This window comes from Letharia columbiana, assembly GCF_014066305.1.
Source record: "Letharia columbiana isolate WasteWater2 chromosome Unknown Sc0000009_s0, whole genome shotgun sequence".
NCBI lineage: Eukaryota > Fungi > Ascomycota > Lecanoromycetes > Lecanorales > Parmeliaceae > Letharia > Letharia columbiana.
Window position 1 is genome coordinate 542,364 of NW_023501045.1, and position 24,843 is coordinate 567,206.

The window sequence follows — 24,843 nt, forward strand, 5'->3', positions numbered from 1 at the left end:
CTTGAATGGCCCCTTGTATCTTTAGATACGGTGGATATGAGCCGTAGCAGGTATGCAGATTATGAGAAGTACAGCTTTGAACTTGTTGATACTTCCAGGAGACGTATAAGCTTGGTCTCATGAAACGGAAAGATACAGTCCCAAATAATCTATAGTGAAAAGACTCGTGAGAGCTCAATTCTTGCAGGCGATAAGACAGGAGACCCGAATTATGCGGAATTGAAGGGAGCTGGCCCATAAGATATTGGACCGTTGAAAAGGCTGAGGCCGCTTAAATCCATGACGATGATGGGCAGCGTACCACGTTCATCGTTATGATGATGGCTCCTTGCCTTTCGAGATGCCAAAAAATTTGGATATTTTAGAGAGCTAGCCCCTGCAAGAGCGGTTCAAAGCGAGTCACGCTATGCTAAATCACTGCAACCTAAAATGCAATTGATATCTCTTGCGGCCCCTACCCTCATGGTATGCATATCTAAAGCATCAAGCATCACTCTCCATCGCGCTTCCTGTCGAGTCCCTACTCGATCCCTCGTCTAGCCCCGTTTCCTCTTCAGATCGCTCAGCCATTGCCTGCTTCAAAGCGATATCCTGCCAACCCTCCCCCCCAGACTGCAACACCAAGTCAAAATTGGTGTTCTTTGGGAACCATCTCTCCCTTCTCGTATGAGCTTTACTACCACCCTCGAGCGCTGCACGGCTAGCTCGCGTAGTCCGCTGCCTTTTGCCATTTTTGCCTGGTTGCGAGAGCAAAGAGCTCAGTAGTCGCCGTTGCTCTTCCAGCCTGAGATCGTAGTGGACAATGGAACGTACGTAGGGCGCGAGATCTTCGGTGATGGTGGATAACGATCCGTCAAACGTCGAGATCTGAGGGCCTTTTGGAATACCAAAAACTATTTTGTTGGACCTCGCGATAGGCTCAAAGACTGCCGCATAGTCGAACCTCACGTTTAGTCTTTCAGAACGACGGGCTTGCATGCCTTCAGTGATCATGTAGATTACCTTGTCGTTGCTGATTGAGGTTTCAACAGGTTCTTCGTCACAGGGGTGCATTAATCGCCTTGCACAGGCCTTGATTGTGAAGGCTATTGCTTGGGCCACACCGGTCTGGTCAATAACAGGATCCGCTTGAAGAAGACTCAAGCCTTCAACAAAATTGCTGCACACTTTCTCCGTGAGCTCGGGTTGAGCAGTATCAAGCGGGGCCTGAAGTGGATGGTCAGTATTGGCAATATATGATGCACTACTGACTTACCATATCAGCGATCAAGGGAATGCGGCCTGGGAAGGTGTCTGCCGCACTGAAGCTTTCGGCTACCTGGTCAAGTACTGATAATTGCTGGAAAGCTGGCGTTCGCAACGGTTCCTCTTGAGTGGCCAACGGCAAAACGTATGAATCACAAGCCCCAACGTCTATATACCATCCATACCAAGTCTGCGAAAGCATCTCTGCTTCCTGATCCATGGACTGTTCTGCTAGAGATTTCTGATGTTCGCCACTCAGCCAGCCCATACCGGTCTGATACGTTCCTTCGCTGACGACGCGCAACGGTTCTTGGCTCCGGTCATTGGAGTTCGTCGAGGGCGATTTATCCAGCATCCACTCTAACCCTCCTTTAGTATCACCAATTGCCATTTGGCAGAAGAAGTTGAGCTCAGTCATCGATGCCCGCAGATCAGAACCCTTGGATTTATATAGTTTAAGAACAGCGTCCCGTGGGAGTATATGACCCTCGTTGCAAGCCACGAGCAATAAGTAGTCTGTGGCTAGCTGCTCAGGAGCAGGCGTGAGGCGCAGAATAGCATATAGGACCATATCTTCTAACGGGAGCAGGCTTTCGTCTGTACAAGTCATTATAACAGGTCGCTTGGACTGTACGAGCAGTTCGAGGGTAGTGGCCCAAAAAGTCTTGTCTTCGTCGAAGAGTACGTCGACCTCCTCTAAGAGGATGAGGGACTGCTTTTGACTTTGGTCCCTTTGTGGAGGGTCCTTTTTGGGGCTCAGTTCCTGTACTTTCGGTTTGCTTTTCGAAGAGCTTTTCTTTGGCGCTCTTTTCGACTTGAAGAACGAATTCACGGTTCCCTGTCGTCCAGAGTCTAGGTCTTGCTTCAGCTTCTCACTCGACAGGTTCATGGTCTCCGCTTCCTCTTTGGCATCTGCGCCTTTATCTGGATGGGCATGGTTTACAAGATGATTTCGAGTCATGTCGCCCACCTTGTCCCATATATCTCTACCGCTTCTCCGGCTACCAGCGTTGATTTCGAAAACTTCAAAGCCAAGTTCTCGAGCCACTGCATGTACAGCAGCAGTCTTGCCACACCCATGCGGACCACTGATGACCACAGCATTGGTAACCCGCTCGCCGTTGCCAGAGTTCCCAGCATCTCTGGATCGGATTATCGACCTTCTCAGCATCGAGCCTGGAGTCTGCCCATCTTCAGAGTCTGTAACCTCGCACATTTCGTTTGCTTCCTCGTCGCTTGATAACACAAAGCCATCCAGTTCTCCTGCTCTCCTTCGTTTTCTTTTCGTGGTAGCCCTTCGAGAGGATACGGAGGAATCTCTGGGTTTTGAAGAATCACCGGCCCGAAAAGCAACGGAGTTGATTGTCAACGTCTTCAGCCAGTCTCGAAGAATGAGTACTTCACGGCCTGGTTGCAGCACTTGCTCGGCACAGTCTGGTGCGTATTTGTGAACCCAATCTTGAGTTTCACATTCGAACATATCAAATGCAGTCAGAGAGGTCGCAATGTTCTTATACATACGATGCACAGCAGGATGGAGTGGGCTTTGAGGCATCTGTAGGTTACCGAGTTCATTTTCGTTTTGTCTATCAGTCGCGTCTTGGTATGACATTGGGAGCTTGCTTGCAACTTCCCGGCGTACAGCTTGCTGCAGCTCACGACCGGTTACAATGCGGCGAAGAGGACGCCGAAAATCGCGCCACTCCCGAGAATGGACTCTTCTGAACACCTCATCATTGCTTCGATAGGCCTGAACGACATCGATGTACGGCGTTAGGATCCGCTCCTCTTTTGGTATGCGAACTTCAGCTTCCTTCATCTTCCGGCGAGCTTTTGATGCATGAGAGAAATGAGGTGTTGGGCGAGACATTTCAGCAGAATCGTAGTCTTGTCTAACATGGACCATACCTTCAGGAGGCCACAAAGGCTCCATTGCACCAGGAAATCGAGATATTCGTGCTTGATCAGAGCGGAATGCATTGCCTCCAAGGTTCAAGACTGCAGCCGAGCTTTCAGAAATACCAGGAGGTTTGCTTGTGACTCTCGCCTTGGTAGGGCTGACAACTTTTCGTATCGGTGTTACAGGGCGACCTCCAACTCTAGTCTCCTTATCATCATTGCTTTGTGCTAATTCCTGCTGGCAACGATCGCGCTTGGGCCCTCCAAGAAAGAATGGATGCGTTGGTTTTGGAGGTTCGGGCGGTCTGTTGGGCTTTGACTTTGCGGGACTGGGGTTGATGGCCGTGCTTGAGAAGATATTTGCAATTTTGCGCCCCGTAGAAGAGCGAGACTGAGCATCGGTACCGTACCTGACACTGGCCACCAGCATCTTGGGAAGTGTCTCAGCCTTTGCGGACTTCCTGCCACGCTTGGGCTTTGCGTCTTGTGCAGGGGCTTTTGCTTTGGGAGAACCCAATTTGCCATCAGGGCGAACTCTCAACATCTTCTTTGGCGGAGTTTTCGCGGTGTCCTCGTTCGAATCTGCGCCTGAAGGTTGGGAGATCTCCTCGGCCAAAGGCATGTCTGCGTTGATAGGGCAGGAAGAGTCGGTTGAGCAGCCATTCTGACTTTTGCCCCTTACTGATAGGTTTGATCCATTACTGCCTGTTCTGTTCCAGGCAGTCCTACCAACGCTGCTTTCGCCCTGATCGCCTGTAGATCTGTATGTGGCATTGGACCCTAGCAATGCCCCAGAAGCGGCAGCATTCAGCTGGTCCACCCATTCATGTGTCTCCAGTGGGTCTAGTACAGCGGGATCCTGATCAGGTGACCTGGTCCTCTGCCTCTTGCGACGCTTGTCGTTCACATCAAAGCCTGTTTCCGCAGAGTGTCCGGCATCTGCCCAGATTCAGCCTCAGACATTGATTCTGGAGTGAGGTGGAATTGACGTGAAGGAAACTCACTGGCCTTAGGCATAAAGAAAGCATGCATGTCTCGCCTATTGTCATTAGCCATACCCACAACCACTGCCATTTAGTCCTGTTTGTCACTGCCAGCAAGCATGCTTGTCCCAGACTCAACGGAATCGATCAGAAAGTCTGTCTTAGTAGGCAGTAATGGGATTTACATGAATCGAATAGAGAAGGTCGGCATCAGGTTCTGGAATGAAGCCTTCTCCACCGACTTCACTGTCTTGTGAAGTACAGTGCATTTTCTTTCCGTCATTCGACGCGCTTCGCGTTAATTGCTGTTAGCGCGCTAGGATAAACTTCGGAAGCTATCAGGCAAATCACGAACTTTTTCTTTCCGTCTTTTGATTTGATCGCTGTTGTGCAATAGCGCAAGTTGTCAAGCCTGCTCCTGATCAAGGCTATTATGGCTTTTGGAGAAGATTCAGCATCACCAGAAAGATGATCCAGAAACCCTATCTTCTGGCAGACATACAGCAAGATCTTAATGGCTTACCTAATATACTTGCTACCGATGTGCTTGCTGTTGCAGGATCAAAGAAGCGAAAGAGATCAGAGCTTGCCTTAGCGATTGACCGCCAGGGTATCAACATCTATGATGTGAGCCTACGTTCCGTATCTCAAGGCTACTCCGAACAAGCTAACAATCATTAAAGATTCATTCGTCAAAGCTGATTACATCCTATGCGATATCTCCCCAGGCTGTCTTTACCTGCCCACCATGCTCCATTAGATCCCGCCGATTAAGAGATGAGCCTGCTCGAAGATGTACATACTGCTCAGTCACGTCCCCCAAGCCCCGACTCATCTGCTTTTCCGAGTTTTCCAATGCAGAGATCACAACTACGTCAATCAATCTGAGCAAGGAAGCTGCGCCGGTATCACATTTGGATACCTTTCAGGCTGGTTCTGGAAACAAGCTACTTGCCTTACATGATGACGGAACGGTTACGGGCTACTCAAACGGCCTGGAGACCGAGGAATGGCGTTCAAATATCAATGCTGGCGCCTCAAATCTGGTTTCGGTACCGGCCATACAGGCAGCAGCAATCTTGAGCGTTCAGCAAGCCCGTAAAACGGTCTTGAGGAGTAGAGAGGATATCCTAGCAACATTGGGGCCAGACGAAGATCCGGTTGATCGTAGCCTTTTGCTCGTCATGACTCGTTCTACGACAAAGGATGCCAACAGCAGTGCTGAGACGCTGGAACTACGAATGTTCCATATCAGAATGGCCGGTTCGGACACAAGTGGTGTTGCTTTAGGCCCAGGACAAGAACTGCAACCGTTAGCGACGCTAGCCATGCCTGAGCCAAGTCTTTTCACCTCGAAGAAGTCTCGAATCACCATCCATACTGCGAGTGGGACTATCTATCAAGACGCAGAGGGCGCATTGGCTGTATACGACCTGACTGGATCTGTTCCCTGTCTTCTTCACACTGTGGTCCGGAACGACGCCTTCTCGTACTTGCGACTATCGCCCGAATTGGTAGCCTCCAGCAGAGGCGCTTCCCTCTCTGTCATGGACCTTCCATACAAATCTCTCCAGGCCGAGGGTACTTTGACATTGAATCACGAAGCCAAGGTCAAAGAGAAGTCAAAAAACCCCAACGGTAAACCAACGATAACCGAAAATGTGCGGCTTCTCTCGTACTTTGCCCCCTTGGATGTCATAGTTGCGCTTGCTGGACGGAAATTATTAGCAGTCCAATTACCCACAACTCAGAAAGTACGTGCATCTCGAAAGCGCAAAAGAGAGGGTCTGCTTGTGAATTCCATTGGCCGTGGCTTTTCATCAATGACTGGAGCCACTAAGACTTCTGGGGAATCAGCCCGCAAAATCAAAAATCTAGGCAGCTATCTACCATCTCTTGATAGTGATGATTGGAAAAGTAAGAGAGCTGACCTGGACCGGTGCCTCGCCCACAATGACGAGAAGGAATTCGAGAGGCTCATGGCCACTGCTCTGGGTATGAAGGCCATCGAGGAAGACAAACAAGCTTCAAATTCTGGGGGTCGAAATCACGTTGACCAGCATGCAGTCAGCTATGTCCTGAAAGCTATGTTTGGGGTAGACCAGGCTTCCCTTGATGTCGATCCGGCTGGTGAGAAACCAAGAAGTTTAGACATCCGCTTCTTCCCACACAAAATTGGCAATTGGCTGATTGACAAGGGTCTCCTCACCTTGAGTCAAATCGAAACGTCACTAAAACAGCATGGTGCCCTTCCCGTCATTTCAAAGCTGGCGGCTGGGTCGTTGATCCGAGCCATTGCTAAGTTGGATTCATCGGTGGAAATTCTTCTTTCTATCTTAGCCAGTCCTGTCCCTTTGAGCTCAGAAGAGCTTGTCCACATTCTTGTCATTGTCACTCAAAGTCCGAACTCCGAGGCCACGGAGACTCAACGCTTCTGGACTAATGGTGACGGGGAAGACGACAGCGGTAAAAATGGAACCTCGCAGCTTATCAATGGGCAAACCACCGATTACCCGCCGTCGTCCTCTCCAATCCTCCCTGATAACAACTTAAGTCGCCGTTCACTGTATTTCGCCATGAAGAGACTATACGCTTGTCCTTCTTCTTCTGTAGCGCAGGCCCTCAAGAGAGAGCTGTCAACTCCGCAGCTACGCATCCTCGTGGATACCTTGCGAATGGAGATTGCTCGAAGCGGATGGCTTTCCCCGTATGAAGACAGCCTGGAGGCTGCGGATCTCAACCTTCAAGACGACAGACAAATGTGTTTCTTAGCACACCTCCTCAATAGTGTCATAGACGGTCTTGGGACCGGTGGCTGGATACTAGGCAGTCCCATGACCGACGATTTGACAGAGACTGCCGATACTATAGCATATATGAAAGCGGAAATTTCAGCAGCACTGGAAGGCATCGAAGAAGCCACCTATCTTAAAGGCATGTTGGGGGAGATCTTACTCTGCGGTAAGGACTCTCTCAATTCTTCTGTGACACAGCCGAGGTCGAACGAAGCTCAGCCTACAGCTCTTCCAACAAAGCCCGTGACCATAGCTCTCGATGAAGAAGACTCTCAACTTCTACCATTAGGTCTGAAGCCAGCACCGGTGGTCTCGACGACTAAAGTTGGCGCTGGTGGTGAGCTCATAAAGCGAAGCAGGAGAGACATTGGGAGGCTGAAGAGTAAGATGGTGGGGAAATATAGCTTTGATCGTGTCATGATATGAATAACGATATCAACATACAATTCAAACTGGCCCTCCGCTATGCTATAAACAGCGATTTGGATAAAAATCACCCTTTCTATGCCTACACCCAAGTGCTTAAGCCGTAGCCGTCGCCTGCTTCTGTGCACCCTCCCTTAACGCAGTGACCAAATGCGACCCTCTACCCTCTCCTCCCTGGGCCAACCCACCATCACCCCCATTAACCACGACCTCATCTCTCACCCCTTCTTCATTCTCCACGACCTCCACTGCTGGGAATGCAGCTGTATACCTACTCCTTTCCAACCAATCATGAAACACCTCCTCGGGCCATGTCTCTGCAAACTCCGCGTCCAATTTATTGGCCCATCTGACTTTCACACCATCGACGCCTCCCATCTCGCTAGCGACGTCTATTGGTGCCTTTTTCACCTTGTCTTCGCCCTTCTGCTTTTTCAAAGTTTCCACCCTCCGCCGTCTCCTCTCTGCATTCACTATCCTTTCCTCCGATGGCCCTATCTTTTGTAGCTGCAGCACGGCTGCCAGGTCTGCGATGCTGTTGGCTTTTTGGTCCATAAGAACTTTTCCGCGCCTTTTCTTTGGTAGTAGTGAGCCCTTCCACTTCCCTTCCGTCTCCCTAATAATATCCAGCGGATAACTCTTCTCATGCAATGCCCTAAACTCTCTCAATCTCCTAAACGCCGCCAATCCCGCATGCGGACTTGGAAAATACACCATGCAGAACGGATTCCATAGATCTTTCCGTAATGTCGAAGGTACGGTTTTCTTGCCGAGGAAGGGGAGTTGGGAGAGCGCGGCGGCGTTGTTGAGATGGCGGGTCAAGGAATAGACGACTTGGTTTGTGCGGATATTGTTGTAGAAGTAGATATGCTGGCCATAATGGACGGTCTGGGTGGCATTTTCGGAGGTGGGCAATGGAACGCCTTTCTGTATAGGCTTGCGGATGAGAAGGGTGTTTTGGGGAAGAGGTGCCTTTGGCAGTCTCGTGACCGGGCGACTCAAGACCCTGACAGCGGATGGACTGGCCATTTATTGGTCATGTGGAGAAGAATCGGTTGCCGTGATACGACAGTGCACTACTCGCCAGCCAAAAAAGACCACAAAAAGAGAAAGAGAAAAAGATAGAGCATCTCAATCTGAAGCTCTTTGGCTAGCGCGGAAGCTGGCCGCAGTGAACACCGTAGCGGTGATTTTTTTGCTAGCTCAGAACGAGCGACTACTTGCAATTAATGTTTACCTTTTGCACGAGTCTCATTTCCCTTTGGTCTTATGCGGTATAGAGTCTGAGTATCTGCCTGCTCTTAGGAGTCACGAATGATGCCTCGCACTCCTTTGATTTCACCGCGAATCCAGTGCACCGCACCTCTTCATTATGTCTAGCCAGCATGAAACAAAAGCCAAACAAATTGGTTCAAACAATTTTCATGATGTCAAGGGTCTCTCCAGAGAGAGGCCTTGGCTACTGCCTTCCGTCAGTGTTTCAACAATCAGAGTGAAGCCCAACTCTGCGCGCTCTAGCTGACGGCTTTGGCAATCCTCAGAATCGCAAACTTCGGCATCTCCTAGGCATCTCTTTACGAAACTTAACCCTGTCCTCACTGCGTTCCAGGACCCGTAGGAAGACGCTAGATGACGAGTTTCTACCTCACGCACTCAAGACACCCGCGAAACTCCTCTCCCAACGCGAGAATAAGCTTGAGTATTCAAGGTCGTCTAGTGATCTTAAGTCACCACCCAAAGCGAATGTGTTAGCCGAGGCGGAGGATTCCAAAAATGATGCACCAGCAAGGCCGAAGCCTCCAATCAAGCCCAGAAGAAGAAGCACACTCAATTGGACAAATGCGCCCCCCAGCGTTAGACAGACCAAGTTGGAGGATGTGGCTAGGGAGAGGATGGCCGATACATGGTTTTCACTCCACTATTCCGGCATAGACGAGCCCATCTACGTGAGCGAGGTCATCGAGAAAGCTATGAACCCAAGCTTTCGATTCTTTGATCTTAATGTATACGGCCCTGCGGTGACTCGACTTGATGAGCTGACTGTCAAATACTGGGCGAAGACGGAGAACATGGACCAGTATGTCTTATTGGTTGAATTGCAGTTGTGTTTCCGCTCTCTACAGTTCATTGGCAAATCAGTGCGTCTTAGTCACTCCGTTATCTCCAGCCAATTCTGACCGTCATGAGTATTTAGCTCGAGAGCTTCCACCATCCTCTTCCTCAGAATTGCATACTGTTTCACCTTTCAGATGGCATCTACACAAGCTTTACCGACCTTCCACTGGATGAGCCTGTCCTGGCTGTTTCAAATACACCAAAGCAACCACATGGACTGCAGCCTACATCTTCATTTGATGCCTTGATGCGTTTGTCAAATCTTGATGATTGCATCCAAGACGCTCTTTCCACGCGTGAGAAGCTTGCTTCGCAGATCAGTCATTTGCTGGAAGACCAAAAGCAATCCTCGGACACTATCGACTCCTCTTCGCAAGCTGAACAGAGACTGGCATCCACTAACCGCTCGCTCACAACATGTCGAAAACAACTCACTACCGCCCAAACCCGGCGATCTGAGCTTCAAGCAAGCCTGAAAGCCCGTCGCAATGCTATTACTTCCGGAGACACGACACAACAGAGAGCGCAAACAAATCTCGCCTCAGCACAAACGAACCTCAGCTCTCGAAGATCACTTCTGCAGACGACAAAGTCATCGGTTTCGGGTCAAATCCGCCGCATTTGTGAAGACCTCTTGCGTATCTACCCGATCGAGCCTATCGACCACAAGCCTCTTTCCTTCACCATCCGAAATTTGCACCTACCGAATGCTGCATCTCCATCCACCTCTCCCTACACTGACCCCGCTGTGACTGCCGCTGCTCTTGGCATTGTGGCCCACGTGACTTATCTGCTCTCGTTCTATATTTCGGCTCCACTTCCCTATCCACCTACACCTCATGGTTCAACATCCACCATCTTTGATCCAATCTCCACAAACATGCAATCACATGCAGCCCGCACCTTCCCACTCTATGAGAAGGGGGCAGTCACTTATCGATTTGAATATGGAGTGTTTCTGCTCAACTCGGACATCGAGCTTCTGATGAGTAGGCAAGGATCGAGAATGGTGGATCAAAGACACACGCTGCCGAACCTCAAGTACTTGCTCACTGTGCTGACCGCAGGCAAAGGAGAGTTGCCTGTGAGGAAGAAAGGTGGAGCCAAGGTTTTGGAGAATGGCAGCGCTGGTGAGCAAGAGGCCGAGAAGAGTCCACTCATGAACGGGAAGCAGCCCTATCGCGATAGCAAAGGAGTAGCAGATGAAACACAGAATATATAAAAAACTGATATCCAGAATCTTTCAATCACTTCTTTTCATGGCAGTCGTCCCTTTATTTGTCCCAAACCTTCAAATGCACGAGCTTCACTGATTCAAATACGCGAGCTCTTCACCCATCACTCGGGCACGGCATGCATTCTGCTTCTGATCTCCGCTGGTCCCGCCTGTCAATTCTCAGTCTATATGCTCTCCACATCATTTGCGTAAGATCACATGCTCTCTACTTCAACTCATGTACTGAGTGCTAGATTCTCGCCGGTCCACTATCGTCCTGTCCCAGACCACCTATCCCCATCATCTACCCAAACCCAACCCAGTCTCTCCCACCTTTGATCTGATTCCTCTTCTTTCCACGGCTGATCGATAGATACGGACACTGACAGCAGAACTCGAGCGTGCCACAACCCGTCGGCGCTTCGGGATCGAACTGCGGCGCTGCCGAGACCGCGGCCGGATGGGGAGACGCGGAGATCACCGGCAGTATAAAGAGCCCGTGAGCTCCACCATGATGGGCAATATGCGTTCACGAGATATCCGCTCACCAGCAACTGCGTCTCGCGGCATTACTCCTCTCGAGCCTCACCGAACACATCATGCCGCAGGAGGAGGCTGAGAAAGAGAAGGCGCTCCGGGATCAGCGCGCAGCCCGAAATGAATGAAGCCTTTCTAGCTTTCACAAGGATCACGGAACCCGACTTCCCTTTTCTATTATACTTCACAGCCCGCATCACTCTGGAGCATCGGTGGCTCATGCGAAGTGCCAAGCGAGGATCGGTGCCAAAGATGTTGATTTCGTCCTGGGAAAGGGTTCCTGCGGATGTTGGCATCTATAGGGTTTTTGCTACATCTTGAGGATCTCGCCACACTGACACTGGGAGCGAGAACAACTGCGTCACAAGGGCACTTTCAGGTACGAGTGGGGCCTCTGGCATAGACTGCCGGGGACGATGCGCGCTTCCAGCAGCGGCAGCCTCGACATGGCGGTAGTGGACACTCACACCCTGTTGGCGGAAGTTGAGTATTCCCTGAACACCGCAGAGAACGCCTCGACTGGATCCATTACCCCTTTCGAAGCACTCTATGGAGTCAAACCCAGGGATTTTCGGGCAAGCATAATACCAGGCAGAGACTCGGCGCCCACGGACTTCATCAAGGCCCGAGAGACAATTCGGAATGATACTTCCGACGCCATCAAGCTGGCACAGGCCAAGATGGCTGCCAGATATGACGCCAAACATAGAATCCCTGATCTGGTTGGTAGTGTGTATCTCAAATTGGCCAGAAATGGAGCAGCAGGCTATCATATCCCCAAAAACTCCTTGAATGAGAGTTTCAAGGAGTGCAAGTGCGACAGTTCTGGAACTCATCTCTACCAACGCCTGAAGGGCTATTCTAAGGTCTCCAAAGCGGGTAACGGAAGAGAAAGGCAGGGTGTGGCGAGAGACGAGTGGCCTTTTTCTTTCGGCCGATATCATGACCCAAGGTATGTACGCAGCAGTATCAAGGCAAAAACGGAAAGCGCGGCTAGGAAGCAGATTGGTTGTTGTTGATCTGAGGCGCGTGAGTGATAGCGTCATCCACTTTTGGCTTCGCACCCATTCTCTGATGTCGGTCTCGGAATCTTGTATTTACAGTGTAAAAGATTGTGTTGTTTTCTGTCAGGTCCCTTCCATTCATGCGCTTATTTGCATCAAGACTTGATGGATGTTGTCGAGAAATAGAGAGCTGCGGAACTTGAGCAGGAAGCTCGATTCTGCGGACTCAATGAATATGTACAGAAGACACCTTCTCGGCCCCAGCATGGATAGGTAAATGCAACAATATGCAATCATAACATGTCTCACTTATACAGAAGTAGTGTTACTCACGATTCCCCCGGTACCGAGAGTCGTACATCGAATTTTGCGGGCTTACTTTCATGGCGTTCATGCTCAACTGATGGAGAGATCAACCGTCGGAAGCTCAGCCATGTGATTCTTCAAACTCCCATACGGCCTCAGTATCACATCCGTCACATTGCCAGTACAACTTCGATGCCTCACACCCTCGGGTAGAGCAGGCAACGGCGCTGGCAGTCCATTATACAACGGCCAATCAACTTCACAGCCTTTGCCGGAGATGTATGTAGGTGGGGCTTGGTAGTCAAAAATGGGATTCTTCAAGGCTGGTTCTGTTGCATTGTTGAACGTGGTGTGGAAAGTCAGGGATGAGATGTCGATAGCCATGTTCCAGGATTCGGTATTTTTAAATGCAAAGTCGTGAACCTCATTGGGAATCAATGGTGCGCTAGTGTCATAGGGGCTAGCATTAGAGTAGGAAGCGTTGTAGAGGGAGTTGGGCAGCGTAGTCACTATTTGTCCAACGTCGAGGGCATAAAGTATCGCGCCATGGTAGACAGCAATGGTTGAGTTTGCTCGTTGTTCCACACGGACATTGGCGCCTATGGTGTAGGTCACTGCACTGGTTCCAAACCCTAAAAGAACTGGCATCATTCCCGTACGAGGATCAGGAGTGAGTGGAATTGCCCTGTTGTTGTTTACAGTGATGGAAGAATTGTCCAGTACAGACCATAATGGGACGCGGAGGTAGAAAGTGAACGGCGAAGTGGTGGTGACGTTGTAGTAGAGTACTGGACTGAACGGATAATTGGTTGTGCATGTGATCACGATATCAGTGACCACATTCGTAGTAAAAGAGACTTGAGCTGGGCCCAGTAGAGCATGGCCTAAGCCGTTGTCGCCAATTTGGACGAAGGAAGCGGAGAGGAATTTGGGAAGTCCTTGTGGCATATTGACTGTGCAGCATGGATAATTGGGTTCTACATTCGGTCAGCACCGGGAAGACAGAAGGAAGCTCCTATGCAGATTCTCACCCAGTCCATAGATGATTCCAAGGTCTCCAACATTCCAGAATGGGTTCTCCTCAGATAATGGCTTTGCGTATGGCTCACTAGCCACAGCAAGATATTGGCGAGCCCAATGGTCTGCTGTTATGCTGACCGGCAGCGCGTTGAAAGCCGCACGTTCGCATCGATCCGCGAAGTAGTTGTCGCCCAAAGTATGATACAAGTAAGACATCGAATACATCGTCTCGACCGCGGTGCATAATTCAGAGCCTCTGTTCGAGCCCAAACCCGTTTCTCTTTCATCGCCGATAATACTGCCTGCTACATCCCCGTGGTAGCTGAACGTCCAATTGACGCCATTGCGATTATTCTGTAAAATCGAGTCGTTTCCCGTATATCGGTAGATGGTTGCACCGGCTTTGAGACCCTGAGCAGCGTTGACTCCGTGAACGAAAGGGAATCGCGGTGAGCCTCCATCGATATCATCTTGGATAGTGTCCAGATCGACGAATATGAAATTGTCCTCAGTCCAGTAGCTAGACCAGTCGAAGCCACGGGACTCAAGCAAAGACATTGTGTCAAGCATCATAGTCTGGTTTCCAAGCGGATAACTCTCATACAGCCATTGCAGGGAGATGAGCATGTCTGGGAATCTCACTCGACCCCAAATCTGCGTGAGCCCAGTGTTTTCGACCAGCATAGAGTGCATCAGATCAATGAAAGTATACATGGCAGGAACGACTCTGTTGGCTTGAGTGTTATCAGCTTCGACAAGCTGAATGAGTCCAAGAAAAAGAGGATATCGTGCCCAGAGATCTCTGTCAGCGGGGGCTTCTGGACCAAGCCAGCCATCTTCCCATTGATGTGCGACTATGTACTCGGTGGCATCCTCTACTTGAGCAATCAGACGGGAGTCGTTCAGACCTATCGAAGATTTGAGATTAGCGTTTCCTTTGAAGACAATTTCTGAACCCTAAGATAGGTCTGAACAAGATGGCACTCCTAGATTCTGTCTCACAATTCCGACTTCCGCTCAATTTTGGAAAGCACGGAGCCCAGAGAAGGCTTACCATACGCAAGAGGGACCAGTCCATTGAACCAGTAAGGCAAGCCTTCGTTGAGGACAGAGTACTCCGAATTACCTCCAATCCAGGGGGACTGATGCACCAGATGGTAGAAGTCATACTGGTGCCCAGCTAGGCCATCTGCCATAAGTTTCAGTTGGTCGTTTGTCCATCCCAATGGTTGGATGGAGCCAAGTGGAAGCGGTTGGAAGATGTACGGAGCCAGTGCTAAATAGTCAGCCATGCTTGGAAAGATAGAAGCTCTCAGTACGGACAGGTCACGTTAGGAGTTGAGCTCGAACTATCGAAAGGCCAAAAGGCTAAGCGCCGAAGGATCTCTTCGAGGCATTGAAATAGGGGAACTCTGCCACCTAGCTGCATCCATAGGACGAATAAAGACATAGAGAGGAGGAGAGCCAAAGGTAACCACCTCGCCGCAGGCAGCCATGTGACCTTGTTTATCCGTGTTTCAACCTGGCGGCTGCAATCTTTCAACTCGTGTTCGGTACGCAGCGTTGCCACTTTTCTCTTCTCTCGAGTTTGATGGTAAAGCATCTTCAACATCTTGCGAAAGATAGCTATGCTTTGACTTTGATCGCATGTCCAGATGCTGTCGTTCCAAGAGCGGAGTCTAAACAGGGCGGAGCGGCAGGGCGGGACTTAGTGTGGCGAGGCGGGAATTGAGAAGGCGCAGCAGCTCTCATCTTTAAAGTATCCTCTCAGCCACCACCCTTTGGACGTCGTATGATCAATCTTTGCTGGCATGCTCAAATCATTCGCCGACTCTAGTCATGCTGCTACTACATGTGCACAGCGTGTCATGCACTTAACCACTCAACGAATGTCATGCTCGATCGCAGTGATACAATACTCATGGTAGGAGTGAGTGGCAGGTCCTTGGGACCTGAAAGTTCTCAGCGCTTGGAATGCAAGTTGTGAGCTCTACTGCCTGAAGGGTTGAGTCATAAAAGGATCCCAATATCTAAATATGCTTGCAAATTTTACCACAAGGCTGATATTTTCTGGGTTCCACCTAAAATCTTTGTCAGTTCAAGAATCTGGTTGACTGAATATCAAGACGACGGCAGATATCTTATGCTGCCAGACATATTGGCATCGATTTCTAAAATAAAGGCTTAGTACCTATTGAGTTAATTCCCATATCTGACCACGAGATCTCTGCTAAAGTCGAAGAATATTGAGACCGTTGACGTAGTATCCCCTAGGAGGCATACGTGTCCATCTAAATATTTCTCATTGCCAATCGGGTGTCAGTAATGTCTACGGTGGCTACGAATCGGTCTTGAACAGTTCATATTTCGAATCTACAGGCTTGATCTCATCTACACCTGCACGACTCACTTAATTTGGTTGCCACATTTCGCCTTTGTTTGTGACTACCCGTTTCTAGAGCCACAAAGCCTATCATCAGCCCTGCTCTGATTTCATTTCATTCAGACCTCAGTTACTCGGAAAGCATTCGTGAGGCGCCAAAGACCTGGGCTACTTCACGACTAATTCACAAAACAGACGCCATCGCGGGCATCGTGGTGGAGACATGGAAGCATGGACTCGTACAGCTGTTCCTGGCCGAAGTAATACATGTCCGTCATGTTATCATGCTCGTCTTTGAAAGTCGGCATATCGAAGTGGAATGTTTCGCATGCGTTCGTATACGCCGAGTGCATCTAGAACACGGAGAGCATTGGGTAAGTGAATAATAGCGCTGCCTTGGACGAAGCTGTCGGAGCAGACTTCCCACATGATTGATGGAATGCCGAATTAATGTAGTGCAAGGGCGAAAATGAGGCCTGAGAGGCGGCGTCGATAATGGCGACGTGGGTAGATATTGACGATGTGCATTTTACAAAGATACGCGAGGTTGCTATTGTGACCGAAAACATGAGAAAGAGGAGTGAATGCAAAGGGTCGGTGCATGATCAAGCCAAGAAATTCCTAACTGTGATGGATATGTCTAATATACCTCCTGGTATCAGGCCTTCCATGCTGATCCTTGTATTTGATAAGTACCATGCAGAAACGCAGTTTTGCTCGCTTTCGCTCCGACACACAACATCAACCCATGCGCCGCTTGAGTAAGCAAAGCGGGTGATTTATACAAACCGCTCTCAAATGAGGCCTAGAAATATTTCGGGGTTGACGGACATCTCGTTGTGGAAAGCAATAGTCCGCGATCTTTGGCCGAGAGCTCGAGTATAACGGCAAACTCATCCCAAAGCGTCCAGATAAATGGGTATGGCGGTTTTCCACGGTATTACACTATTCAATCGCCGAGCTTTCATGCGGAAGATAATCCGGTTATTCGGTGCGTTGCAAGGTCTTGTTGCCCAAATTGGTGCTCGATCGTATGGCCAATTTGCAATTATCCAGGCATCCAGCGCTGTGGGAAGTCCTTGAAATCCTCGAGCTTTGCTCAAAGTCGTGCAATTACCTTTTCAACTGCCTCAATGATTAATACTTTCAGCTCGTGCTGCAATCCCTCGGATCGTTTGCGTCCTCAGAAACCTGGAAAACAATACCCTAACCTCAGTACTGGCTTCCTGTCTCGGACACTAATCTCCATACAGATCATTAGTAAACCGTGTCATCATACGCGATGCGCCTTCTAATAATCCGAGCCACTGATCGCGTCGGCAAGCCTGGTTGTTAAGGAATCCTTGAGCCGAGGTCAGTAGTTCGACTTTCCACTCGAACAGATCTTTGGACTCAAGATTACAGGCCACACCGTTACCGTCACTCGTCCGCTATCTAGATAGATACTCTCCAGCCAGGGAACGGCCTGACTATTGTCACGGCATCCACATCAAGCCACCGTAAGCACTGACATACAGAGGCCGACATCACAAGGAACTCCATTGGACGAAGCTGCCATGGGCTCCGTATTCAAAGAACCACTCATAGTAGTCATCACAAGCCTCGGCCACAATCGCACCGGCTCCAGTCCGCACTGCAAGGCCGGTTCCCACACCAACATCCCAGCCGCGATGCGCGCCCGCGGCATCCGCCGAGTCGTGCTTCCAGCACTTGGCGTCGGCAGATCGAAGCCGAATTTGTTCGTGCTAGAGGGTGGACGATCAAGTACGCAAGCATGGCGGGGTGTTTTGCCGATCATGATCTTGTGAATGAGTTGGTTGGGGGAAGAGCTTGCAGTGAATGCAGTCCGGGCGCGGCCAACGAGGTTGGAAGGTTCGAGAGAGGAAGCCTGTCATTTCCCCTGGAAAATATGGGAAGGGCATTGGGTGGGATTGCCGCGATGTCACGGAAGAGCGTTGCTGGATTCGTGTCTGCCGCTGCCGAGAAGCATGATTGGGATGGGTCGAGTCCTGTTATTCCGAATTGAGTATGGCAGTAGGTGCTTTGCTGGATGCTTTCATCAACGGTATAAAATTTGTATTGGCGTTTTTCGTTTTATAGGCTGATATTGAAAAGAAAGGCCCTCGAAAGGAGGACCAGCCGGAAATATCCAAAGAAGGCATACCACATTGTCAAATATTCGTGTTTTGTACTACTAACTACCCAAAAGCAAGCCATTTGACTCACGCTTTCAGATCAATACAGATATGCTGATCAGAATGTGAGCAAAACGCAAGAGGCACAGCCTCACCTCTCCTTCTTCTTTTCGACCACAGCTTCAGTATTGGGCTCCGGCGCTTTGCCATTCACTATGCTGCCGTTCGCTTTCTTCTCCTTCGCCCTACGCCCAGCTGTACCGACCTGCCCACCCTCACTCTCCTTCTCTTCTTCCGACTCTTCGTCATCACTTCGGACATCCTGTATGACCTTGGCAAAAGCGATGTTGTAAGCAATTCTTGCGATGAAAAACAGCCAGAACATATTTATACTTTGCAAGCTAGCGAGCAGCGCGAACGTAATGTACTGACTAATCCAGCATTTGTACTGCTGGGTTTCCCAGTCGAGCTCGAAAGGGCCAACGGTGCGGAATTCTGTGAGTGTGGCATACAGAATCACGAGGTTGATGTAGTGTCGTAGGTAGGTCCAGATGGCGATGAAGAGGGAGAAGTACGGGACAATTAGTGGTGATTTGATGTAGTTGAGAGTTTTCGAGGTCTTTGCAAAAGACAGATTAGTTTCTCGAAAATCTTGGACGGGCTTGACTTACCGCGAGGAAGAAATCGCTAATGTCATGCGTGATATAAACTGCCACCCCCATGTATGTGAAATGGAACCTGTAACTCAACCCGATCAACGCCAGGGTCACAATGTGATGTCCAACTAGCTCTCTGAAATCTTTTCTTGGTTTTTCCAATTGTAGACATAACACAATAGCTTGCTGCGCCCAATAGCTGGCCTGCAGCAAATAGTACGCCTTAAAAAAGCCGTCATGGCTTCTGTGCGGATATCCTTCGAACATACCCGCCGTATTGAAATACCACACGGGAGTCCGGCTCATTACATAGAGCCCCAGTGGTCCAAATACCGCAAAGTACATAGCAGTGTAGACTTGTTCCATGAAGCGGTTCTGCTTTGAGCGCGAACGGATTCCGTAATACAAGGCCATCGGACGAACGAGTCGCTGCATGAGGAATTCGCGGGTAAAAGAGAGAACAACAATGTAGAAGGCCACAAAAGCGAAGTCTTTGGGCCCTTTGCCGTAGTAGGTTATACCGGCGTCACGTTGGGCGTGGTAGGTCATGAGATGGTGGTCGGATGGGAGAGGGTAAGACAGAAAGATGGCGTTATGAAGAGGGTTTGAAGGGTTCGGATTGATGGCATAGGCGGAGAGGATGAGGGCCATGACGATGAGAGGGTTGATCCATGTATGCCGAAAAGAGAACGCTCTCCATCGCCGCAGGACAGACTTCGCTTTCCGTCGTTTGGAAAAAGGGCGGGCAGATTTGGTTAGAGAGTTACGCTGAGCGAAAAGGTCAGTCCAGTTATGGGAGTATCAGATATGGCTGGGTGCATACTGGTGTCAAAGGGGGAGAGTTGAAGGTCGGCGTAGGCTCGAGGGTGGAGAAAGCTGAAGCCCCCGTATCGCCCCGAGGATCAGCTCCAAGGCCGCTTGATTTCCGCCGTGGACGCGGCATCTTTCTCTGAGAGACGGAAGATGTGGGAAAGATTTATGGTAATGAAGGTAAGGCTTGTTGCGAATTGAAGAACGCCGGTGCCATTAGGTATTCATAAAATGATAATATGTCGCGTGCTGAAAACCGTTTTTTTGTGGGAGATTGCATGCATGGAGGCAATCTTATGTCCGACTCCGACTTAAGTCAGGTAGCTGACTTGGCTGACTTGGCTGACGTTGATTGCCGCAGTGGTGAATCCTACATCCTTTTGCAATAGTCCAATCCTCTAACATGCCGCAGCAAAGTAGGGTTTATCATGGGCGTAGCCGATGATATCTCTCCAATTTTCTCACTTAACTCTGAACGAAGGTTGTGATAAGTATGGGCAAGAGCAGGAATAACTTCCGGGCCAAGTCCCCAGCGATACGAGTACGCTAGCCGGAATACCTGTATAAGGCTGCCGATGCCGGCTTTATCTCGGTATCTCGAGATCTTGATCAACCCTCTCTCACCATATACCACCAAAGGATCGAATAGATATACAGGTAGTCTAGCGACTGACCTACGTATCTCCATCTGTATTTTCAACATCCTGTCTTGACCTCTCCCTTAGCAACGCTGTTGCCATCCCCCACTGCGAATCACGCGTGAGGATGGAGCTGTTGCTCGGAACCAGAAGACGCTGCCCACCGTGACCTTTATGACTTCTATAGTCTCCTCGGATTAATTCATTATGGACACAGGTCCACATACCCTTGTAGGCCGCCAGATATGGGCCAACCCTACCTTGACCAGCAGCAGTTTGCCTCATACCTGCCAACCCTACACACTCCCTTCTGGCGGCGAGATAAACATTGGTCGGGGAACAATTATCACGCTGACGCAAGATGCGGGGTTTCAACCAGCGTGCTCCGGTTCAGCAGTTCCTGCACCGATTGACCCACTTCAGCCAGGAGTTGACCTTTCCGTGCTGAATCGTCAGGACCCGTTCTACTCCTCGACAAATCCACAGATATACGCAATCGCAGCGGCGACGATCGTCAGTTACATGTTGCTCATCATCCTTTTCATCACACCAAGAACTTTTTTTGTCGGCGGTGCAGGAGGTGGAGGTGGCTTTCTTGGCTCAAGAGGCATGATCAGTGGGGCTTATGGGAGCAACTCCGTCATTGGGATCGGAAGCAGACCTTGGCTTCAGAAAATAGCAGCTCTGACCGTTGCAACGTCCTTGACGATTGTCACGGCCGACACGTTTAAGTTTGCCCACCAACAATACGACGCAGGGTACCAAGACGCAACAGAGTTGACCATCAGAGTCATCAATGGAGTGGAAGTCCGCGTTGCGAGGACAATTTCGGAGACCTGCCTCTGGCTTGCGCAGGCGCAGACACTCATACGACTTTTTCCACGGCATAAAGAGAAGCTTCTCATCAAGTGGTGTGCTTTCGCCCTCATCATTATGGAGCTCATCTTTACTATCCTCAACCAATTCGTTGTCGACAGTACAAGGGACCGTTCTCAGTCATTCACGGATGCTGTCCCAGCTATGAACTATCTCTTCGCGCTTGCCCTAAACCTCTGCTATGGAACATTTGTTATCTACTTCGCCTTACAGAAACGGCGTTTCGCTTTCTTTCATCCTCAGATGCGCAATATGCCCCTGGTCGCTTTACTGTCTCTCGCAGCCGTGCTAATCCCGGTGGTGTTCTTCGTGCTCGATCTTTCAAAACCTAATCTTTCGGGATGGGGGAGCTATGTTCGATGGGTCGGCGCCGCGGCAGCGAGTGTGGTGGTATGGGAGTGGGTCGAGAGAATAGAAGCTTTGGAGAGGGAGGAGAAAAAAGATGGCATTCTTGGTCGCGAGATCTTCGATGGTGACGAGATGCTTGACGCTACTCCATCGTCGGATCCCACTTGGCCAAGCCAGAGAAAGAGGGCTAGTAGAAGCGGTAAACGCAGCGCAAGTTCTGGCGCCAGTAGGAGCACTGGCTGGCATGAAATGACCACCAGAGTAAGACATATAGGTCGATCACAGCAGCGGCAAGATGGAGACTCCCGTCGCAACTCTAACGCCAGCAACGTTCAAGAGAGACATGATGTAGTTGCGAAACAGCAATGTCACCCTGCGAGACCGCTTCCAGTGGCGTCGCCAGTAAGCATAGCGGATACTACCAGCGCTAGAAGCACCGTCTACGTTGTACGGTACCACCCCACCAGCGAGCCCACTCCGCCGATACAAGAGGGCATCGAGACAAGTTCGGACGACAGAGATGACCCACGGCAGCTCAGTGGGCAACCTATTGGGTTCCCGGAATTGGACGCTGAACATGTAGAAGTCACTTCGAGTCAAAGATTTCTCATTAATGGACTCCAGTGGCTGCCAAATCCTTTCAGACGCCAGCGTACCACACCGCCTCCAGAGGTTGTCCGGGCTCTTGCAGTACAATCCACACAGCCTGGGCCCTCCATCACGAATTACGCGCACCAGAGCAGCTTGCTTGAGCGATTGCATCTAAAGAAGGGCCCAAAAGCACCAAAAATCCAAAGGCCTGCAATCGTCATCCCTGCCCCCACTCGTGGACCGGGCTCAATAGATCATGATTCAGACAGCCTCGAGAGTGGTGACGAGAGTGAGGGGTCCACGGCACGAAGGAGATCCACTTCGACGTGCACATCAACAAACAGAGATACTGATCTACCCCCGGATGCCGTTTTGAATGCAATCAACATACCTCAACATACCCAAACATAGCAATGCAATCTCTCCTCTTAGCGAGTCCCGTCCTCCGCTTTTCGCTGAGGCTGGCGGGCCCTTGCCATTGGGAGTACCGCACGACCCGATGACGAACCATCGACTCCAAATTACATGAATTCGCTCAGAGCTGGGACGCCTCGGCAAATCAATGCTGGGATTGAGCATCCAGATGTTTCTACGATCGTTCATGATAAATGATCATGACCCTGTTGCACATGAGCATATGACTGACGACTGGGATGTCCTATCCAATTACACCTCGTTACGAACAATATTAGATGGAATAATTGTCTTCACACAAGCGTGGCGCTGGAGTTTGTAACAGTGTTGGGATACCCACTTGAATTTATAGAAGGAAAGGGGCTCCCAAGGGAGATATATCAACCATGGGAAAAGAGGGGGATTAATCATGTTGTATTACTGTTTAATACTATGATATGCTTGACTAGTGTCCCAATATTAATGACTTGCTATCTACATGCTTTGGAGAGTACAAACATGAGTGATGGCAGGTCTTGGAAAGCAAACAGGATAGAACCCGGACGTGACTTCGTCAATCAGACTTGTAAGGATAAGGTAGAGTACTCTTCAGTACTTTCCTGAGGCTGCCACTTTGACCGGCCGGCCTAAATGACCACGATGCCGCCTAGCTGATAGTTGATGAAGTTAGCATAATCGGGCAGACAATTGCGACATGTAAAAGGATTGCCCCAGGACTTGAGGAGTAGAAATTGGTCGGGAACAGCAACATCTACAACCACAACAACAATAAGAAGAATGAGAACATGCGATGACAGCCCAGGTGGACCTCAAGCGCAGAAGAGTCCAAACCTATGTGACATATTCTCTGCGGTAGAATCCCATCTAATTCGTAATCGAAACCGTGACTCCACCAAACCAAATGGACTTTAACAAGTAATGACGACATCCAGCGAAAGCACCTCCTAAATTTGATGACGGGCAGGATAGTTCGGGTTGCTTCACCAATAGTCTGTCTAGTCCATATCAATTTCTGGTGGCTCGCCCAGAACCTCGGTTATCGCTGTCACAAGCCGACATGTATCACCACTGCGTCGATCGTCGCCCAGAACTGCGGACGCTGCTTGGTCACCCATAGACTCCGTGATGAATTGTGGTCCCCAGCCTCGATGCCGGAGCGCAAAACTATGCCTTGGGACCGCTGCTGCTAAGGTCGCCGCTAATGTTTCGCGGTAAGCTGACATGTACGGCAAGTCGTAAGCGATGAGAACATCCTTCATGCCGCGGTGGATTGACCATGCTAAGGGTGACCAAGCAAGGTTGGTCTAGACAGTTAGCAATCGCTGCTGCCTCTTTGTGTTGCAAATATATTGTCGAGCTTTCATCTTCGACCAAGGAAGGTACCTCGAGCTGCCGTATGCAGGGAGGTGCACCTGCGTTGTTGCCTAAGCGTTCATGGAACAAGAAGTCTACTTGATACGCCATTCGGCCACAGTGATTGTACAGACCAGACGCAGAGCTTTGCGCAGCGAATCTCTTGGGAAGTAATTTTAGCAACCACTTCCCGGGCCTCTTCCGGCCTGCAAAAGCCATTTTGGATGGCTTGCTGACAACATTAAAAACCGAGGTCAATGACACCGGCAGCCATCTCGATGCATTGGCGGGACCTTCTGGCAAAAGAGATAGGGAACGAATCCCTTCCGCCTTGAAATCTCTCGTAAGCTTGGAAGGTAATTGTACGACGCTCACCAAGGGGCCACTCTATCTGGTAATAGCCGTTCTAGCTCGCGTAGCAAAGGCGAAGCCCTGAGGGATCGTTCCAGCGGGATATTTCTCGACCTTGTGACAGGAGTACGAAGGCGATCAATGTCATTCTTGAAATGGCCATGCAAGCAGCCCCTTCGTGAAACCCAAGTGGCGACATATTTAGCCGCCTATGCCATGGAGCAGTGATTGGGGAATCACTTCCGGATAAGATTGATGGATGTTTAGCATCCTTGTCGCCGATGCTGATAGCTGAAAGTTTTCCTTCGTCAAACCGCACCTGAGACCAGTGAGGATGGACCACTGTTAAGAGAACTGTCCAAGAGACTCCTCCAGGCTTGCATCTGGAATTTCGATTTAGATGAACGGTGTCCACTCCTATCTGACTGATGTCGGCATCAAGAATGGGATCAGGCGGCGGTGGTTGGCGAGGCTGTGCCAGTTCTTAGATGCCCGAATTGTTCCCCAAGATGCCAGATGTTCTTCTCCACGCAGCCTGTAGAATGTATCCGATTGTGCTTTGAGGGTGCCAACTTGCGATATGATTGACGCTAAGCCGACAGCTGTGACCAGAGCGGGAACCCAAGCAGCGGTGAGGTTCGCAGCATCCATGTTTGGTCAATGTAGTCAGTTCAACATGTATATGTCGAAATCAGTCGTTGCTTCGAATCCCACATCCTTTACAGCAACAGATAGAGAGAGG

General features: G+C 50.0%; 11 protein-coding genes across 11 annotated transcripts; 5 read left to right on the forward strand and 6 right to left on the reverse strand.

Annotated features, from left to right (window-relative positions):
• Positions 1-483: 483 nt before the first annotated feature.
• On the reverse strand, positions 484-4,200 carry HO173_003626 (uncharacterized protein; the record flags this gene model as incomplete). Its single annotated transcript, XM_037305551.1, has 3 exons — positions 484-1,206; positions 1,256-4,083; positions 4,149-4,200. The coding sequence occupies 3 exons, from the start codon at positions 4,198-4,200 to the stop codon at positions 484-486; spliced, it is 3,603 nt and encodes a 1,200-aa protein (XP_037167653.1).
• A 395-nt stretch (positions 4,201-4,595) lies between these two features.
• Positions 4,596-7,348, forward strand: HO173_003627 (uncharacterized protein; the record flags this gene model as incomplete). Its single annotated transcript, XM_037305552.1, has 2 exons — positions 4,596-4,754; positions 4,811-7,348. 2 exons carry the CDS (start codon positions 4,596-4,598, stop codon positions 7,346-7,348), a joined length of 2,697 nt encoding a protein of 898 aa, XP_037167654.1.
• Positions 7,349-7,444: 96 nt separating this feature from the next.
• On the reverse strand, positions 7,445-8,377 carry HO173_003628 (uncharacterized protein; the record flags this gene model as incomplete). The annotated part of the gene is made up of 1 exon (XM_037305553.1): positions 7,445-8,377. One exon carries the CDS (start codon positions 8,375-8,377, stop codon positions 7,445-7,447), a length of 933 nt encoding a protein of 310 aa, XP_037167655.1.
• Positions 8,378-8,720: 343 nt separating this feature from the next.
• HO173_003629 (uncharacterized protein) lies at positions 8,721-10,685 on the forward strand (the record flags this gene model as incomplete). Its single annotated transcript, XM_037305554.1, has 3 exons — positions 8,721-8,819; positions 8,890-9,486; positions 9,543-10,685. 3 exons carry the CDS (start codon positions 8,721-8,723, stop codon positions 10,683-10,685), a joined length of 1,839 nt encoding a protein of 612 aa, XP_037167656.1.
• Positions 10,686-11,632: 947 nt separating this feature from the next.
• Positions 11,633-12,235, forward strand: HO173_003630 (uncharacterized protein; the record flags this gene model as incomplete). Its single annotated transcript, XM_037305555.1, has 1 exon — positions 11,633-12,235. The coding sequence occupies one exon, from the start codon at positions 11,633-11,635 to the stop codon at positions 12,233-12,235; it is 603 nt and encodes a 200-aa protein (XP_037167657.1).
• Positions 12,236-12,616: 381 nt separating this feature from the next.
• Positions 12,617-15,158, reverse strand: HO173_003631 (uncharacterized protein; the record flags this gene model as incomplete). The annotated part of the gene is made up of 4 exons (XM_037305556.1): positions 12,617-13,503; positions 13,558-14,454; positions 14,601-14,822; positions 14,966-15,158. 4 exons carry the CDS (start codon positions 15,156-15,158, stop codon positions 12,617-12,619), a joined length of 2,199 nt encoding a protein of 732 aa, XP_037167658.1.
• Positions 15,159-17,485: 2,327 nt separating this feature from the next.
• On the forward strand, positions 17,486-17,737 carry HO173_003632 (uncharacterized protein; the record flags this gene model as incomplete). Its single annotated transcript, XM_037305557.1, has 1 exon — positions 17,486-17,737. One exon carries the CDS (start codon positions 17,486-17,488, stop codon positions 17,735-17,737), a length of 252 nt encoding a protein of 83 aa, XP_037167659.1.
• A 478-nt stretch (positions 17,738-18,215) lies between these two features.
• On the reverse strand, positions 18,216-19,663 carry HO173_003633 (uncharacterized protein; the record flags this gene model as incomplete). Its single annotated transcript, XM_037305558.1, has 3 exons — positions 18,216-18,683; positions 18,736-19,488; positions 19,544-19,663. 3 exons carry the CDS (start codon positions 19,661-19,663, stop codon positions 18,216-18,218), a joined length of 1,341 nt encoding a protein of 446 aa, XP_037167660.1.
• Positions 19,664-20,375: 712 nt separating this feature from the next.
• Positions 20,376-22,394, forward strand: HO173_003634 (uncharacterized protein; the record flags this gene model as incomplete). The annotated part of the gene is made up of 1 exon (XM_037305559.1): positions 20,376-22,394. One exon carries the CDS (start codon positions 20,376-20,378, stop codon positions 22,392-22,394), a length of 2,019 nt encoding a protein of 672 aa, XP_037167661.1.
• Positions 22,395-23,392: 998 nt separating this feature from the next.
• HO173_003635 (uncharacterized protein) lies at positions 23,393-23,969 on the reverse strand (the record flags this gene model as incomplete). The annotated part of the gene is made up of 2 exons (XM_037305560.1): positions 23,393-23,701; positions 23,781-23,969. The coding sequence occupies 2 exons, from the start codon at positions 23,967-23,969 to the stop codon at positions 23,393-23,395; spliced, it is 498 nt and encodes a 165-aa protein (XP_037167662.1).
• A 549-nt stretch (positions 23,970-24,518) lies between these two features.
• HO173_003636 (uncharacterized protein) lies at positions 24,519-24,752 on the reverse strand (the record flags this gene model as incomplete). Its single annotated transcript, XM_037305561.1, has 1 exon — positions 24,519-24,752. One exon carries the CDS (start codon positions 24,750-24,752, stop codon positions 24,519-24,521), a length of 234 nt encoding a protein of 77 aa, XP_037167663.1.
• Positions 24,753-24,843: the final 91 nt, after the last annotated feature.